Source organism: Pteronotus mesoamericanus, unplaced genomic scaffold, assembly GCF_021234165.1.
Source record: "Pteronotus mesoamericanus isolate MK-2021 breed Mesoamerican mustached bat unplaced genomic scaffold, CSHL_Meso_final scaffold_36, whole genome shotgun sequence".
Classification (NCBI taxonomy): domain Eukaryota; kingdom Metazoa; phylum Chordata; class Mammalia; order Chiroptera; family Mormoopidae; genus Pteronotus; species Pteronotus mesoamericanus.
The window spans coordinates 23,394,221-23,411,883 of NW_026555313.1; the positions used below are offsets into that span (position 1 = coordinate 23,394,221).

Sequence of the window (17,663 nt, forward strand, 5' to 3'; positions counted from 1 at the left end):
GGAAATCAAACTCTTGAAAATTCTTATTTTAACCCTAGATGCCTCCTGATTGACCTTGTACACTGGGTTAAAAGGGAATTAAAAACATTTAAAAAAAAAGTTCACTGGTTTTGATTCATCTCACTCCTTTTGCCTGGAGATCAGGCCAAACATCAAGCATGTTGGGAGGGGCACAATTTAATGCAACACTATTGACTGTAAAGCATTTGCCAGCAATTTACAATGCAAGATAACAAATAATTCTGGTCACAAAGCTAGAGGATAGCAAGCAGCTTTCTGTAGCATAAAAGTTAACAGCTCTCAGGGGTTGCCCATTTTTGCAAGTTTATGTATCAAGGTGGGCAGAGGGCAACACACTTGCACAGTACAGGTGATCCACAGAAATTAAGGCCCAGAACTACTAACTGTACCAAAGCTGGTAGCTGGCTAATACTGCGAAATGCAAATCCATGCTTTATACATACACTGCCACTAAACTGAATTCCCACACTACAAGGCAGATTAATCTTTGTCCCCTTTTGCAGAGCTTGAAGTTTCTCAAACTTTTAAAAAGGGGGAAGAAGCAGCAGAGAGAGCTTCTCAAAAATAACACCATGAATTACACATTTTGAAATTTCCTTGCTCCCCCTGGCAGGCCTCCTCTATACATGGTCAGCATGGCAGCAAACAGTGAAGACATCTGGGGCCCTTTTCCAACACAGGGTCCCAAGAGAGGTCTGCTTTCTATAGTAGGAGGCCAAAGCACTTTTTAGAATTTAGTGTTGCGGAAAACTGAGCCCCTCTCATCTTTAGCTGCTCCCATAATCACTCTAATCCCCTTAATCCCAGCAACCTTCATCCAAACAAACAAACAAACAAACAAAAAAAAAAAAAGGGGGGGGGCGGGGAAAAAAAGGTGTGTGTGTATGAACCCGGGGGGTGGAGGGGGGACCTTATTTACAAAGTTTATACAAGTATACACACCCAATTTTCTACGGGACACGCTTTGCCACAGAGGAAAGAGGGTCAAGGCTGACATGTCTACACATCAAGTGCCATAACTGCTAATGGAGGCGTATGTAAACCAGTCTTTAGTGTTCTGCTATAGAGCACAAAGGCTTGTCATATGGCTCCTGCAATGATATAGACTGCTCTTTCCTTTGGGAGCGATGATGTTGCATCTACTCAGCCCAAAAAAATTTTTACTTGGGAGTTTTTTGTTTTTTTTTTTTTAAATACATGTATTTACAGTGCGGATGAACTGCAGTTGCATATCAACTCCTCCACTTAAAGAAAAAGAAAATGATATTTAACATTACTAATACGTTTCATCTTCCAGCCCTGGGCTTGAGTATTGGGTAGAAAGGGAAGAGACTTCAACTTGAACCAAATGAAAGAAAAAGTTTTAAAGAGAAAAAAGAAAAGAAAGAATTACTACTGTTGATTCCTTGGGCTGTGTCTAAAAGATGATATTCTGAATGGTCTCATAGCATAAGGCACTTCGCACAAATAAGTAATAAGCTCTCCAGGCTTAAAAAACGGATGAGTAATCAGGGAGAAGTTGAAATGCACTCAAGAATCAGCTGTTGGAAAATTCTGAAATTGTAGACAAGCTTGTGTGTTCGTCAAGATTCTTCTCTTTTTAGGGTTTCTTCCCTTCTCTTCTTTCTCCTCCTTCCTTGTCCCCCTTCTTCCCCAGAAAACATTTTTAAAAAACCAGCAGTTAGTGCAACTAATGTTCAGTCAGCACACAGTGCAAACAAGTGGAACAAAAAAGGTAATTCCTTCTTTTCAGATTTTTTTCTCTTCACCAGTTAAAAAAAAAAAAGTCTGAGCTCTTTTAAGTCCTCGTAGTTCCAAAATAAAAGATGAAAAACCCACAAAGAGAAGAGCATCCCCCCAAAATGATGTGTCACAGATCCGAACAAGCCTTCTTTAGTTTGCCAAAGCCTAAAGAAAGAAGAAACCTAAAATTAACACTTGTAACAGCAATATGAATTATATTATATAGGTTTTCACAATCCCCATCCCAAATGTTCTCTCTTTAATAGCTTCTGCTGAGCTTTTGCTTACTGTACAAATCCATGTAGGATTAAAGATTTTTTTCTGCTAGGCATTCTAGAGACAGAATGAGAGCCTGCAGATTCTGGTAACAGCCAGCAGTCATTCACAACACTTAAACCAACTTTTTTTTTTAAACCTTACACAAACTTAATAAATAGTCTGCCAATATACTAGCAAATACTAGCTAGTTTTGTTTGGCTGAGAATTTTGTTTGACATTTAAGCTTTTTAAAAAGTAAAAAGAGTAATTAGAAAAATCTAAAGGCAGGTAAAATGTTCATTCCTAATTTGGAAACCATCATCACTCAAATTGAACAAGATTTTCCTTAAAAAAAAAAAACTCCAGACACAGTCATCTCCTTTCCTTTAAGTTGAGCCTTGTTTTCAGTATTACCAGGGCCTGAGAGTCACCAAAAGATGAAGTGAGAGGGTGGTGGAGGAAACCAGAGTGGGTAAGCATTTAAAAAAAGACAGTTATCCTCATAACCTGATTACACATTTGGCAATAAGGTACTACAGGTTATTTAATTTGATTTACTAAGGTACCCTTTAGAAATTAAGACTAAATTTCAACAGAGATGACTGAATGATAAAGGAAAATATTTTCACATTCAAAAATTGCTGAAGCAGATTTTCTTTGCTTTCATTATTTTTGAAGTTTGAATTTGTCCTAGTACTGTTCACATATCACATTCCTTTGGAAGACTGCATTTAAGAACTGTATGGATTCTTCTCTAAAGAGACAGACCCCAACTTCACCCAAGAGATACTGTCATTTGTGCCAACAAGGAAAACATTTGTTTTACCCTCTATTGCTATTACATATAGTAGGGACATCAAATTTCCCCCATGAAAGAGGATATTGACTCCTTTCAACATTATGCTCACTGAGCTATCTCGTAAGGTACGCACATGCTTGTTATGGTTTATCATCTTCTACAGGCTCACTGTGGTATTCTGCCACATATAGGCTCTTGTCAATGTTGCTTGGAATAGGTTTAATTTCTGTTCCCAGCTGCTCCTCAATACTTTTCAGGTTGAAGCGATCATCATATGTGATCAAGTTGATGGCTAAGCCAAGATGACCAAAGCGACCTTACAAAAAAACATTGTTAATTGATAAAAGTAGTAGTTAAATATAAGAATCAATGTGTGTGTGCAAGTCTGTAAGCGTCAAAACCATAGAGGATTAATATTTTTGTTCAGTGCCATTCTGGATATACAAAACCACTTTTTCTAGTCTCTTTACATTCACATTATTTCAGGTTTCACAGCCCACACTAGTACTCTATTTTACCTTTTTCGAATGACAATATGGATGTTTACTTTTGTCAAAAGTTGCCTAAACCAGGAGACTGTGTTCTGGACTTGGGAATAGGTTAGGCCATTAATTACATAGGAAAAAACATAATCACTTTAAAAACATTAGGAAAAAAAGTTGCCAAAATACATACTAAACAGTAGTTACCGACTGCACCACCTAATGAAAAAAGTGAGATTTCTCCTTTGTGAACTTAATCTCAAATTAATAAGCATATGGTAGTTAACTTTTCTGAGTATTCTAGAACCAGAAAGTAGCCTTAAATATCAAACAACTAAATTAGTTCTAATTCACTGTTCTCACTGCTACCAAACTCTATTTCACAGGAAAATGAAATTTAGTGAATGAACTTCTCAAAAAACTTCCACAAAGAACATCTCCTTTCTTTTCCTCACCTGATCTTCCAATACGATGGAGATAGGTCTCTGCCAGCTTTGGGAAGTCAAAGTTTATTACCACATTCACAGCTTGTATATCAATACCTCGGGTAAACAAATCTTTAAAAAACAAACAAAAAATCTCCATTAGGTCTTCCAATTTTTTAGCATTTAAGCAATTTTAAGCATCTCGGTACCATAATACTATTTAACAGATATTTTTAATATAACCTAAATTAATTTACTTTTTTTTGGTAATTCAAATGCATTTACAAATTACTGGCATTACCTTTCATGATTATCATAAATAACTTTCCATTCTCAAGTTACCTTTACCCAGTTCTATAAGAAGTTTTAGAAAATGGTCTATGGTAATTGGAAATACAGGTAGAGACCAGGATAACTGGTAAACTCCTAAGTGGATCTCAGAAATGACCAGTAATTTATTTTCTTTAGTCTATGTTCCAGTATTTAAGATGAAATAGTAAATTATCTTTAAAAAGTTTGTTCTATAATACAGCATACTTCAAAAAAGAAAATACCACATTTTGCCATATATAATGCACATTTTTTTTTTGGCCCAAGTTTTTGAGGGGAGAGTAAGGATGCACATTATACATGGGTATAATGATTACATACCACAGGCATAATGATGCTGTGAATAATGAGCACAAAAACACTGACTAGGCATTACACATGGCAAGAATACAGGGATACACTTAGCAGTAATTATGTTTTGTTTAAAATTCATTCATCCAATTCTGCTAAACTATTTGTAATAGGACTGGGATAAGCTAATATGCAAAGTCATCTCTTCTAATCTTTTCTAGTCTCACAATTACTAGGTAATTTAAGCTCTGAAAACTGTAAATAAAAACAACAGACTAATAACTCGGTTTCCCTGCTTCTATCAGCTCCACACTAGAACAAAATAATCCATAATGGTCAGAATAGTAGTTCTAAAATACTATTCTGATTTTGTAACTCATTGCTTTGAATTGTCTCCAGATAAAATTTAAAACTGACATTCAAGGTTCTCTTCTCTGTATTATGCTCTTAAGTTTCTGACACATCTCAAACTTACCCTTCCTTGAACATATGTTAGCCCTCTATGGATCACTTTTTGCATCAGTCCCCTAAACTAAACTATCTTAGCTTATAAAGCCAATTAAAATTCTACCTATTCTCAGATAACCTCAGCTAGTTACTTTCCTCTCCTATGAAAATTTAAGCTTGCTTATTACTACAGTTGACCCTTACACAATATAAAATGGTGGGGCATGGTCCAGGGTCACCTACCCTTGCACAGTTGAAAATAACTTGACTCTCCCAAAATTTAACTACTAATACAGCCTACTACTGACCTGATGCCTTATTGGTAACAAATACCTGATTAACACATAATTTGTGTTTTATATACTGTGTTCTTACGATAAAGAATTTTCCTTATTGTCTTAAGAGCATTTTCTTTAGCTTTCAAGAAAACTTCCAATAAATACACTCACTGTACTTATTGAAAAATAATCTGCATATAAGTGGATCCATGCAGTTCAAATCCATGTTGTTCAAGGGTCAACAGTGTACATACCTCACATCTGCAAATTACCTTTACTCCCTTAAAGATCCAGCCCAAATTGTTTTCGTAAATTAGTTTTGCTGCCACATGGCCATGCCCATTTGTTTATGTACTAGCTAAGTGTGCTTCTGAGTTAAAATGAGAGTTGAGTAACTCATAACAGACCACATGTTGTACTAAGTCTAAAATATTTACTGCCTGCCATTTTACAGCAAAAGTGTGCATGCCCTGCCTTAGACTCAATGTTGTTCATCTTTTTTATCACTGATTAAACCAGTGCTTGTTGAAGAAAAGGGTGGTACTCTGCATGTATTTATTTAAACATTTAATACATGTTAGTACTTAAGGACATGTCACTGTTCTGAAAAATCAGATAGGAGAAAGCTCTGGCACTTCAAAAACTTATCTGAGGGCAACCTTATAAGTAATGATTAAAAATAAAACCCATTAACCACAATAATTCAAATCAGTGTATTAAGTACTATAAGCACAGTGAGCTTTTCCTGGATAAAAACATTTCTTATTCAAATAGGGAACTGTGCCCTGGCTGGTGTGGCTCTGGGGGTTAAGAACTGGCCTGTGAACAGAAAGTCCACTGGGTTCGATTTCCAGTCAAGGCATATGCTTGGGTTGCAGGCCAGGTCCCCAGTTGGGGGTGTGCGAGGCAACCAACTGATGTTTCTCTCTCTCTCTCTTCCCCCCTTCCCCTCCATCTAGAAATCAATAAATAAAATAAACAACGAAACAAAAAACTGTTAAAAAAAAATAGAGTCAGGGAAAAGAAGGGAAAGGGTCAAGGAACATGTATAAAGGACATGTGGACAAAGCCAAAGTGGGGAATGAATGAGGCTGGGAGGTGGGGGTGGGTGGGGCAGGGGGAAGTGGTGGCGGGAAAATGGAGACAACTGTACTTGAACAATAATAGGGAACTGCTTAATAGCAAATGACACCTTCTGCTTGTCTATACATTCTGAACTTGATTACCAATTCACTGATAAATTATTTCCTCATCTAGATTATAGGCTCCTCAAATACAGAGAGCATGTGTATATATACTTAAAAAATTTTTAATTGTGGTAAAATACTCATCACATAAAACTGGGGAACATACAGTTTTGCAGCACCTAGCAAATAATAAATATTTGTTGAATATCAATAAATACTTTTTGAATAAAATACAACAAATATTTGTCCAGAATTCAGTTTAGAGCATCCTCATTTTACAAGTTAAAAAAAAAATGGCATAAAAGAAAAAGATAAGTTGCTTATCGTCCTACGATTTAGAGGTAAGTAAAGGCAGGACTTAGGACCCTAATTTTAAAATTCAGGAGTCTAGTATTCTTTCCACTTAATCAAGTACTTTACATTTTGAATACTTCAATATATTTAAAGATTAAAGTGTTGATAAATGCAAACATAAATGTATTAATTCACAACTATATTAACTGTCCTTCGGATATAAGGTAAAGAAACAAGATAGAAATGTGTCCAAGATATTTGATAGTCCTTTTTTTTGATTCTTATAAATTAACAAATTTAATATTCTGATAAAAAACATTTGGGAGTTTATTTCTATAGCAGAATTTTTAAAATCCTCACCTGAGGACATTTTTCCATTGCTTCTAGAGAAAGAAGGTAAGAAAGGGAGAGAAACATTGGTTGACTGCCCCCAACATGTGCGCAAACTGGGCATCATATACACCAGGACAGGGGATCAAACCTGCAACCTAGATATATGCGTTGACTGGGAATTGAATCTGCAACCTTTTGGTTACAAGACGATAATCTAAAACCAAGCACCACTGGCAAAGGAAGCAGAGTTTTGTTCTTTCTTTTTTAAGAGATTTATTTATTTATTTTGAGAGAGAGAGGGGAAGGGAAGGAGGAAAGAGGGAGCGCAACATCGATCAGTTGCCTCTAGCATGCCCCCAGCTGGAGACCTGGCCTCCAACCCAGGCATATGCCAATTAAATCAGGACCTTTTGGTTCACAGGCTAGCACTAAATCTACTGAGCCACACCAGCCAGGGCAGAGTTTTTAAAACTACAAATTTTGAGCCTTGGCCAATGTGGTTCGATTGGAATGTCACCACTTACAAGGAAAGTAATGTACGTGATCCCCAGTCAGGGCACATGTGTAGGTTGCAATTTTGGTCCCTGGATGGCGTATGTTCAAGAGGCAACCCATTGATGTTCCATTGATTGATGTTTCTCTCCTTCTAAAATCAATGGGCAGGTCCTCAGGTGAGGATTAAAAAAATAATAGTAATACAAATAAAGATGTTGAAATACTCTAAATCTTGATTTGTGTGGTTACATGAGTGTATACACGTGTAAAAACTCAGTATTACTTGTAATTTATGTGTGTATACCTCAGTGATTTAAAAATATACGATCTTCTTTCCATCCAGAAGATTAACCTCATACCAATACTATGATTATTAATTAACTTTGCATGTGCTATATATAATTTACTCCTGTATGCTATTTAGAACACACACAAACTCCAAATTAGTAAATAAGATAGGAGTGCCAGAACAAGTCTTCTATAGTTTCAGATATAGAACCTAATTCTGGGAATTAACTACAGCCCCTTCTCTACTTCAGAAATTCTAGAAGTGGTAATAGAGTAAGCTAGGTTATGTATGTCACAAGCTCCTGCTGCGTACCATGGAAGAGAGAAAGCAAAGCAGAACTAGGGAGAAAAGCAATGATTACAGGAAATAAGAAATACTTACCAGTGCAAACAAGATTGCGGCATAAGCCATTTCGGAAATCATGAAAGACACGATTTCGATGTTCCTAGGAGAAAAGCAATTCATTTGATTTGATTAAAAGTCATACACATAGCCCCAAATTTCCCATTACTTCTTCTATACAAAATGTGTTTACACAATTGCAAGGCAAACCAATTCAATACATATACATTAAAAATAACAGATGATAAATATCAAATTATTAGGGAAAAAAGGTAGAAGTTAAAAGAGAGACATTACAAAACCATCAATTTTGTGTGTCTGCATATATGTATATAATTGTGTTAACATTTAAACTATATTTAAATGATTACTACAGACACTAAATATTTCCTACTATAAAACACAACTTTACACAAAGTACAACATAAGAAAGGACGTTTTGCATTCCTAGACTGTACATACAATAACCAACATATTGACCATTTTTTGGCAGATTTTTTTCCAGTATCTCAAATGGCACAATCAATTGACTATACAATGATCCAAAATACACATTAAAAAAAAACTTGCGGTGAAATGCTTTTACCTTTATGAAATTTTAAAGATTGACTTCCCCAAAGATCAACTCCTGACACTAATACTTTACCTTTGAAAGCTGACACCCTGAGACACTCTACCAATGTAAAATTTATTGAAGTCTTTCACTCTCATAAGAGTTGTACGCAACTCCATTTATCATTAAAAAATTTTTAAAAAAATTAAAAAAATCCATTAATTGGTTTCCCATGGGAATTTTTAGGCAACTTAATACCTATCTATGCATATCTATATGGAGCATTTATTTTAACTCTTAAAAGTATTTATATTTTTTGCTGGAGTGGATTTCAAGTAACAATTTTCACTATGCTTTCTCTTTCTCTCCCCCTGCCCCTCTCCCCAAAAACGTTTCAAACAGAAAAATGCCAAAACTTTTGCTCAACCAAATCATCTACCATTTTAGTAATGATATACAAAAAGCTAAATGAAAACATACACAATGGCTATAAGAAAAGTGATAAACCTAGCATCTGGCAAAGTGGCTTATCTTTTCAGTACAACATTCTTCCACTTTAAAATATTTTACCAGCTTAATATATTCATTTCCTATGATGATGGTATCTGATCCATGACATTAAGTGTCTTTGAAAACAAAGTACAAGTTGACTAATTTAAGTTCTTAACCTGACAAGTCTACAGAGAAATTGCTTTCTTTTCATGAAATTTCAGTTAAGAGTTAGTACATACACAAAAATATGTCTTGTTATGGTTGTGAATTTATTCTCTGTTAAATAAGTTCAGAAATTTAGAGTTTCCATCCTTTTCTTCAGGCAAATAGTAAAGAAAAAACATTTGGTTGAGGAGGTATATAGACACATTAAAAATACACTGCTGTATTGTCCAATAGAACATTTTGCAATAATGGAAATGTTCTGTATCTTTACTACTCAAAACTGTAGCTGCTAGTGACATGTAATGAGGCACTTGAAATGTAGTTAAAGTGACTGAGAAACTAAATTTTAATTTTATTTAATTTTAACTCATTTAAATTGCCACATGTGGCTAAAGGCTATTTCATTAAATAGTGCAAATCTAGAGATTACCTGGGGAAAGAAGAGAATAAAGTCTCATATTTGTATCATGCTTGACAGTTTACAAACATTCATACATTATCTCAATCTTCCTTGTGCGGTAAGAGTATGTGTTACTACCCTTATTTCATAGTTAGAAAACTGAACCTCTGACAAGTTAAAATGAAGAGTCCCTTTGCCTACTAAGGAAAAATTTATTCTTAAACTCAGGACATTTGGTAGAGCATTAAAACAAAATCCAAGAAATACTGAGACAAAGATTTTATAAAAATCTGTGCAAGTTCTAGTTTTACACTTACCTGCCTCATTTTAGCATGGATATAGAAGCAAGAATAACCCAGTTGAGAAATCTTCTTGGCTAGCAATTCAACTCGCTGAGAGGAGTTACAGAAAATGATCGACTGGTTTATCTGAAGCTGAGCACAAGGGGAAATAAAACCCTTTATTTACTTTTGCACATCTTGAAAATAGTGACTGGCAAACAAAATGTTAAAAACCACTGTTTATGACTTAAAATCTTATGATACAAGAGATGCAAAACTGTAACTACTACTTATTTACTTCACAGTTGCAGAAAATAATTTATAAGTTTTATTGAAGAGTGTATTTCATAAAGGTACGTGATTGCCACCAGGAGTAAAATACAGCCAATTATCATTTGTGATAGTTATATTCTGTAAGGTTGTTGCAAACCCTGAATTAGTAAATACAGAACCACTGCTCCTAGGAGAAACACAGGGTAGTTCCTGTAAGTCTCTGACCATAAGTTTTTCATCAATGAATTAATAAGACAACCTTGTTTTATGTGTGTTACCATTTAAAGACACCTTACCTACTCATGACCAATAGCACCATAACTCACGCCTGTACAAAGTTTATCTAACACACATTTTCTGCAAGGCACATCAGTCTTCTTGTACTTAGGTACACTAAACATCACTTCAGTGCTATGCTTAGGGGACCTTTTAAACAATGAGATCTACAAAAAAGGCACAAAACTGTCAAAAAAAAAAAAAAAAAAAAAAAGGGCATTAAATAGGCCATGAGAAAAATATTGGTATGTGGTATGAGAGCTTAAAGAAGGCAGTGTTGCCTTGCAGTTGGGAATATGCACATCTACAAATGACCTCAAAAGCACATGAGTATTGATTTTTGTGGCTACAAATAAATTTTGGCAAGTTGACAAATTTGCAAATACACAATCTTCAAATAATGAGGGTCAACTGTAATCAGGATCAAACTATTTTACAATTAAATTAGAAGTGCCTGTGACTTATACCGTATACCCTATCAACTTCAGCTCAACGGAAACTGTCTTTTAGGAAAAGCGAAGGCCTTTAAAAAAAAAAATTTAAAGTGGTGGGAAAACAGATACAACTGTCTGTTTTAGTTTTATTATTTTTGATTTAAAGAGTAGGGGAAGGATTGGCTGCCTTCCATACATTCCCCAACTGGGGACAAACCTGCAAACCAGGCATGTGCCCAGACCAGGAAACAAACCAGCAACCCTTCAGTTTGCAGGACCATGCCCAACCAACTGAGCCACACCAGCTGGGGCTAGGCCTGTTTTATTGGGTTTAAGTAATGGATAATGTTCAGCAGCTGAAGCCTATTATTTACCCTGGAGAAAAGTGTGTTGAGGCAGTGTACTTTTTGGCGCTCAGTTACATATGCGTAGTACTGGGTTACTCCCTTCAAAGTTAGTTCCTCCATCAGGTTAATCTCATAGGGTTTCTGCAAATGGGAATTCTGGGGGGGGAAAAAAAAGAAGAGTCTTGTTCTTAAGTGAGAAGAGTGTATTTCTTAAACTCAAAATATATCCTATACATCTCTGATAAACTCTTTCTTTAAGGGATGCAGCCCTCTTCAAAACAAGTACAAATAATTTGTCATGGAAGAAATAAATTACAATTAAGTGGGAGATCTAACATTCAGATACATAGCTAAGTTACTATTTTGTACTTTGTAAATAGGATTATGCTCTAAGCAATTTACCGGGCATCAATGGCTATGTCAGCCTGATACCAAAAACTAAGTGAACAATCAAGATTTTAATCAGATTACTATTATAGTTAAAAAAAAAAAAATCAGTTAATTTATGCACAACTTTAACTGATTAGCCGAAGAAAAAGCTATAAACTTGAAATAATCAGCCCAAAGTACAGACTGATGAGACGTAATGATGAATAAAGGTATACTCATGGGCAACAGGATGGCACTGCTTCAAAGTACATTTGTCTTATACTCACCATGAACTTCTGTACACTAAGAGGGAAAGTAGCAGAATATAATAAAATCTGTCTGTTTTTAGGTAGAGTGAGAATAATATCCTCCATTATCTGCACAAAATCCTGTGACAGCAACTTATCTGCCTGCAATACAAAGAGAAGACAATTTTAAAAGTAATCAAATAATGTCAAGGTCTTTGGTTAATGAGGCTTCATCCAATAAGAGCATTCATGGAATGTTCCTGGTTGTAAACATGTAAGTTCTCTACAACACCGCATAATTCAATAGCACCAAGACACATGCCCAGTGATTCAGAAGGGGAAAAAGGTCTCTAATGCCCATCTTTGAGGGTGAGGGTAGGGGAATCCTAGACAGATATAATCCTTGTTCCCATAACAGAATTTTAATGTGATTTCTATTAAAGAGGCAGTATGATATAGTGGTTAAAAGTATTGATACAGGTACAGAATCAAATTACCTGGATTGAAATCTTGTCTCTTTCACTTCCTAGCTATGTTGGGAGGTTGCTTAACCAATCAACACTTCAGATTCCATAGTTTTAAAATTAGAATGTATGCTCAAAATAGTTAACTACAGGATTGTTGCAAAAATTAAATTAAACAACAACAAACGAACATGAAGTACTTAGTGTTAGTAGTGACTGTTATCTTGTTACTAAAAAACAAAAACCAAACTCTGATCTGAATTAGACCATGATCAACCTGATCTAGCTATCCTAAAATGCAGACCAACAAGACAACTAACTTTATTTCAAAATATTAACAATGACATTACTGCATATATAAAAAAACACCACCAGAGCCCAAAGACAGAGTTGAATAAGTACTTAAAAGGCACTCATTACATGGTGAGATAACACATGTAATAGAGACTGAAAAAAAATCAAACAATACAAAGTATTATATGCTAAATACTGAGTTAGATATTACATGCTTTTTAAGATGTATCACTGAGTGGAAAGAGACTTAGAATGAACTTGGTCTGAGGCTATTCAACAACTTCTTGGAAAACAGGAAAAAAACCCTGAACTATCTTGCATACTTAAGAAAGACGAGGTGGAACAATTCCTATGAATTCCTATCATGTAGTGCCTCTTTTTTTCACCTGAATTATATTTTTACTCTAAAGCTCTTTAAGGTATTTTTTAACAAACATAATACATATTCAATTATAGAAACTTTTTCCCTTCTGTACAATATATAAAGATCACATTTTCTATAAAACATTTTATGAGCAAATTAGTTTGAACTACAAAAGTCATGTTTATTAGGTCATAAAAGACATAGAAGCTTTGCTTCAATTACTGACAGTTATAAACAAAGCTCAGAATAATACAGAATAACATCTTTCCAAATAAAGAGACATTACCTCATCCAATACTATCATCTGGACATGATCAACCTTTGCTACTCCTTTCTTGATAAGATCCAAGATTCTCCCAGGGGTAGCTATTACCACGTGCACTATGCAAGATTAGAAAACATATTCTCATTAATTTTAGCTTGGGAAAAAAGGATGTAGTAAAGGTTTGTATACATACATAAACCTTTTAAAATATATATATTTTATCAGAAATATCGTTGTAGAGGTAGGAATTCAGTAGTACCCTTATCCAGTTTCACTTTCCATGGTAGTCTGAAAATATTAAATGGAAAATTCCAGAAATAAAGAATTCGTACGCTTTAAATCTCATGCCATTCTGAGTAGCGTGATGAAAACTCACACCCTCCCACTCCATCCTGCCCAGGATGTAAGTTATCCTTTTGTCTAGTATATCTGCTACTCACCTGTTACATCACTTAGTAGCTTCCTAGGCTGTCAGACTGCTGTACCTCAGTGCTTGTGTATAATAACATTTATTTTATTGGGTTGGCCAAAAAGTTTGTTTGGTTTCCTCTATAAGATGGCTCTAGTAGAGTTTAGGTGTCTTTAACTTCATTTAAAACAATTTTGTTAGATTGTATTGTGACAGCTGTTGTATCACTGTGCATTTTTAAAAACCTTATCAAAACTGATGAATTTCTGTGTAGCCATTTTAATACTGAAGATGTAAGAAAATAAACATTTTCAGCATATTATGCTATATTATTTCAAGATAGGTAAAAATGCAACTGAAAAGCAAAAAAAAAAAAAAAAAAAAAAAGATTTGTGCAGTAGATTGAGGAGGTGATATGACTGTCTGACTTTGTCAAAAGTGGTTTATGAAGTTCATGCTGGAGATTTCTAGCTGGATGATGCTACACAGTTGGGTAGACCAGTTGAAGCTGATAGGCACCAAGTTGTGGCATTAATTGCAAACAATGCTGTACCAAATGGGAGACAGCTGACATACTGAAAATATCCAAACCAACAGTTATTGGTGAAAATGAAAAATGTGTCTTTTATTTTATGGCCCCCCCCCCCCAAAAAAACTAGACTGACTTTTTGGCTAACTCAATACTTAATTAAATGGCCCAAAGTGCAAGAGTGGTAGTTTGGGTATGCTCAGGTGCTTCCCCAAGTGAAAAAATGAAAGTGCTTCCTTTAACTGAAAAGGTTAAAGTTCTCGATTTAAGAAAAAAAACTGTATGCGGAGTTTGCTAAGATCTATAATGAAAACCAACCTTCTACCCGTGAAATTGTGGGGGGAAAAATTGTGCTAATTTTGCTGTTGGCCCACAGTTCATACACATGCTTTTTAAGTGAAGATGAGAAAGGCATTAAATCTGAGGGTGGTAGATGTGAACAGAGAGGGGCGACATTCTGTTACAGTATATTGCTATAGTTGTCCCATTTTATTATTAGTTTTTGTTGTTAATCTCTTACCATGCCTCATTTATATATTTATCATAGGGGGGTGTGTGTGTGTATTTACGTATATATGTGTACACACACACACACACACACACACGCACGCACGCACGGGAAAAACAATATATAAATTTAGGGTTTGGTACTTCCTATGTTTCAGGCATCCACTGGGGGGTGGTGTCTTAGAACATATCCCTCACAATTAGCATATGGGTTTCCACTGTATCTTCGATTTGCTAAGAGAATACTTGTTTCACCTATACGTGAGGTGAGCTACAGCTTTCCAAATCATCTGCTCCAAATAAAGGGCATAATTTCCTGTCTTAGGACAATCCCTAATGAATAGCAAAAGGCATATCAGGCTTCTGATACACTAGACTGCCTCTCAACTAAAGTGACGGTCTTCACAAGATTGTTATAAGAATCAAAGGAGATAATCATTTTAAATAACTGTGTAGTATGAAGAATATAGTAATTAATCTAATGACAATTAGGAAATTCTCACTAAAAGTCTTTATGTAATTTTATGTAAGTGGATCTTGTTCTTGCTGTTTTATCTTTTTCCACACAATAATGTATCATGGAGAACTTCATAAAAATGAATACAAATCAGCCTCATTCTTTAATGACTGTGTGGAATTCCATTCAGACGACCCTCTATGTTTAGGTTGTTACAATTTTTCACTACTACACAATCACACAGTAGTAAAGAAACCTTGCATTTGCCCTATCACTTCTTCAGGGAAGATTCTTGAAAATATACATTTATAATTTTGAAATATAATGCCAACTTGCCTTATACCCCTATGCTGCAAGACAGTCTATTTTGCCACAAACTCACATTATTGGCTACTTATGTTGTCTGATCTCACCAATCAGAAAGGCACATTATCAATTTGCTGTTTTTATTTATGTTTTCTTGGATGAAACTGTCATTTCCTTTATTCATTTTTCTACTGCAATGTTTCTGTTCCTCATTAATTCTTCATAACAATTTTTAGTAAATTACGGAAAGGAAACACCTGTGTGTGAAGTTACACTTGGTGAGGTAGGCCACCTTATGTCAGGTATTTCCTACCTGTATCATCAAGCCTCATTATGTCATCCCGTAAATTGGTTCCTCCTGTGGTTGCCATCACTTTGGCTCCTCCCATGTGTTTGCTGACCTGGATGCAAATTTGACTGACCTGTAGAGCAAGTTCTCTTGTAGGAACAATCACCATTGCTGGAAAATATCGAGCAACAGAAAAAAGAAACAAATAACATACATTTTAAGAATTTAAGTCTTATACTATTCTCAGTTACAAAGCTTTAAAGGATTCTTTGAGTTGGCAACCTGCTGAATGTTTATTAATTTAATATTTCAGTAAGAGACTCACTAGTCTAAACACCCAAATAAGAAAGTCTCACTACTTAGGTTCATTTACATCATATGAAAATATGTAAAGTGAAGATGGGAGAATGATAATTATAGATCACAAATCTGAAAATTTAAGATGGTTTAGAAGTGAAAACTAAACTCTTTAGCTTACTCTCGGTAAAAGCATGGAAATTTGCTTCTGGGTCCCTACTGCCTAAGCTCTTAAAATCCTAAAACCACATGGCTTTAAAAAGAAAAGGTTCATGTTTCTACAAGCATCTTGCAGACACACAAGCTGCCACAGAAACAATTCAGTTCCACAGGGTTTCCCCCCACCCCCCGATTTTATTTGTTTATTTTGTTCATTAGATTCCACATATAAGTAAAATCACAGTTCTGTAGTTTTTAAAGTAGTAACATGAGATAACAGAACTTCTCTAGATCTTAGTTTTCCTTTCTGTAAAGCAATAACTTACCTTGCTTATCTTACTGGAATGTTGTCAATACAGTGTAATATGTAAAAATACTTTGAAAACTACAAATCTCTTTATAGAGCTGTAAAAAGAAAGGGTAAATACTAATTCTAGATTAAATTCTAACAAATTAAATGTAAATTCTAACAAAAGATAATCATCTTCTATTATTAATACATAGCTCCAAGGTTTAAACTGTCATTTTTAGTTTAAACAGCTCACCTTGTATATTGTCCTTCTTCAGGTCTAGCCTTTCAAGTAAGGGAATGAGGTAGGCACCACTCTTGCCTGTTCCATTTTTTGCTCTAGCTAAAATATCCCTACCAGATAAAGCAATGGGAATGCTCTCCTCCTGAAAGAGATTAAGACAATGCAAATTACTTGTGAATTAAACAGCAAATAACCAAAATCTTCCCTAAAATAAACTGAAGACATACCTCTTTGGTATTGCTTCAAAGTGCCTTACATTTGCATTTTACAAGAAGAGACCAAGAAAATTAGCAGGACCAGTCAACATCACCATCATTATCAACCAATTATTTACCAACACTGTTCAGAGAATACATTTTAAATTGTATCCCAATGTAATAAAAACTGTATATGTGAGTGTGTACGTGTGAAAGTCTGTATAGTCAAGGAAGCTGAGCATCAACAACAAGGAGAACAAAAAAAGGAGGAACATGGGCTGATATATAAACAGAGAGAAAAAAAGCAGAAGTCATTTCACAATTAAAAGGTGGAGGAAAAATGGCACAAAAACAAAGCAAAGGCTATATATGATATTTTAAGATTAACAGGCCAATTTTATAATGAAAAACTGTAGCTTGGACAACTTATCCTTGCACAAAGCAGGAACAGGCTGACAGAGTTTAACCTCAGGTCCTATTTGATGTTTATTTATTATAATGTCTGCCTCGGAGCCAACTTTTCTGTCCTGAAATGTGCTTAGAGATTCAATTCTGTTGAGTACCACTTTGTGTAAGGGAAACTGTAACTCCACGAAAAGGCGGCACTGTATTCCACTAACGCTTGCCCTGCTTCCCACCGCCCTGATAAGGAAAAACTAGGTGTTTTACTTTACTGCAAGGAGATAATTCCTGAGCCCTGAAAACTGTGCCTTAATGAGCACCTGGCACCAACTACTCTGA

At 35.1% G+C, this 17,663-nt stretch overlaps 1 protein-coding gene across 4 annotated transcripts in view; it reads right to left on the reverse strand.

Annotated features, from left to right (window-relative positions):
* Window positions 1–1,665: 1,665 nt before the first annotated feature.
* The window catches only part of DDX6 (DEAD-box helicase 6), a 34,444-nt gene continuing 18,446 nt past the window's right edge, over window positions 1,666–17,663 (reverse strand). For all 4 annotated transcript variants that reach the window (XM_054592362.1, XM_054592361.1, XM_054592359.1 and 1 more), the window contains exons 5-14: window positions 16,738–16,867; window positions 15,761–15,907; window positions 13,261–13,355; window positions 11,892–12,014; window positions 11,263–11,391; window positions 9,942–10,058; window positions 8,054–8,117; window positions 3,759–3,860; window positions 2,955–3,137; window positions 1,666–1,929 (exon numbers count right to left, since the gene is read on the reverse strand). In XM_054592362.1, coding sequence (XP_054448337.1) covers window positions 2,962–3,137; window positions 3,759–3,860; window positions 8,054–8,117; window positions 9,942–10,058; window positions 11,263–11,391; window positions 11,892–12,014; window positions 13,261–13,355; window positions 15,761–15,907; window positions 16,738–16,867 — 1,083 coding nt within the window. In that variant the 3' untranslated portion in view covers window positions 1,666–1,929; window positions 2,955–2,961. The remainder of the gene's footprint in view (window positions 1,930–2,954; window positions 3,138–3,758; window positions 3,861–8,053; window positions 8,118–9,941; window positions 10,059–11,262; window positions 11,392–11,891; window positions 12,015–13,260; window positions 13,356–15,760; window positions 15,908–16,737; window positions 16,868–17,663) is intronic.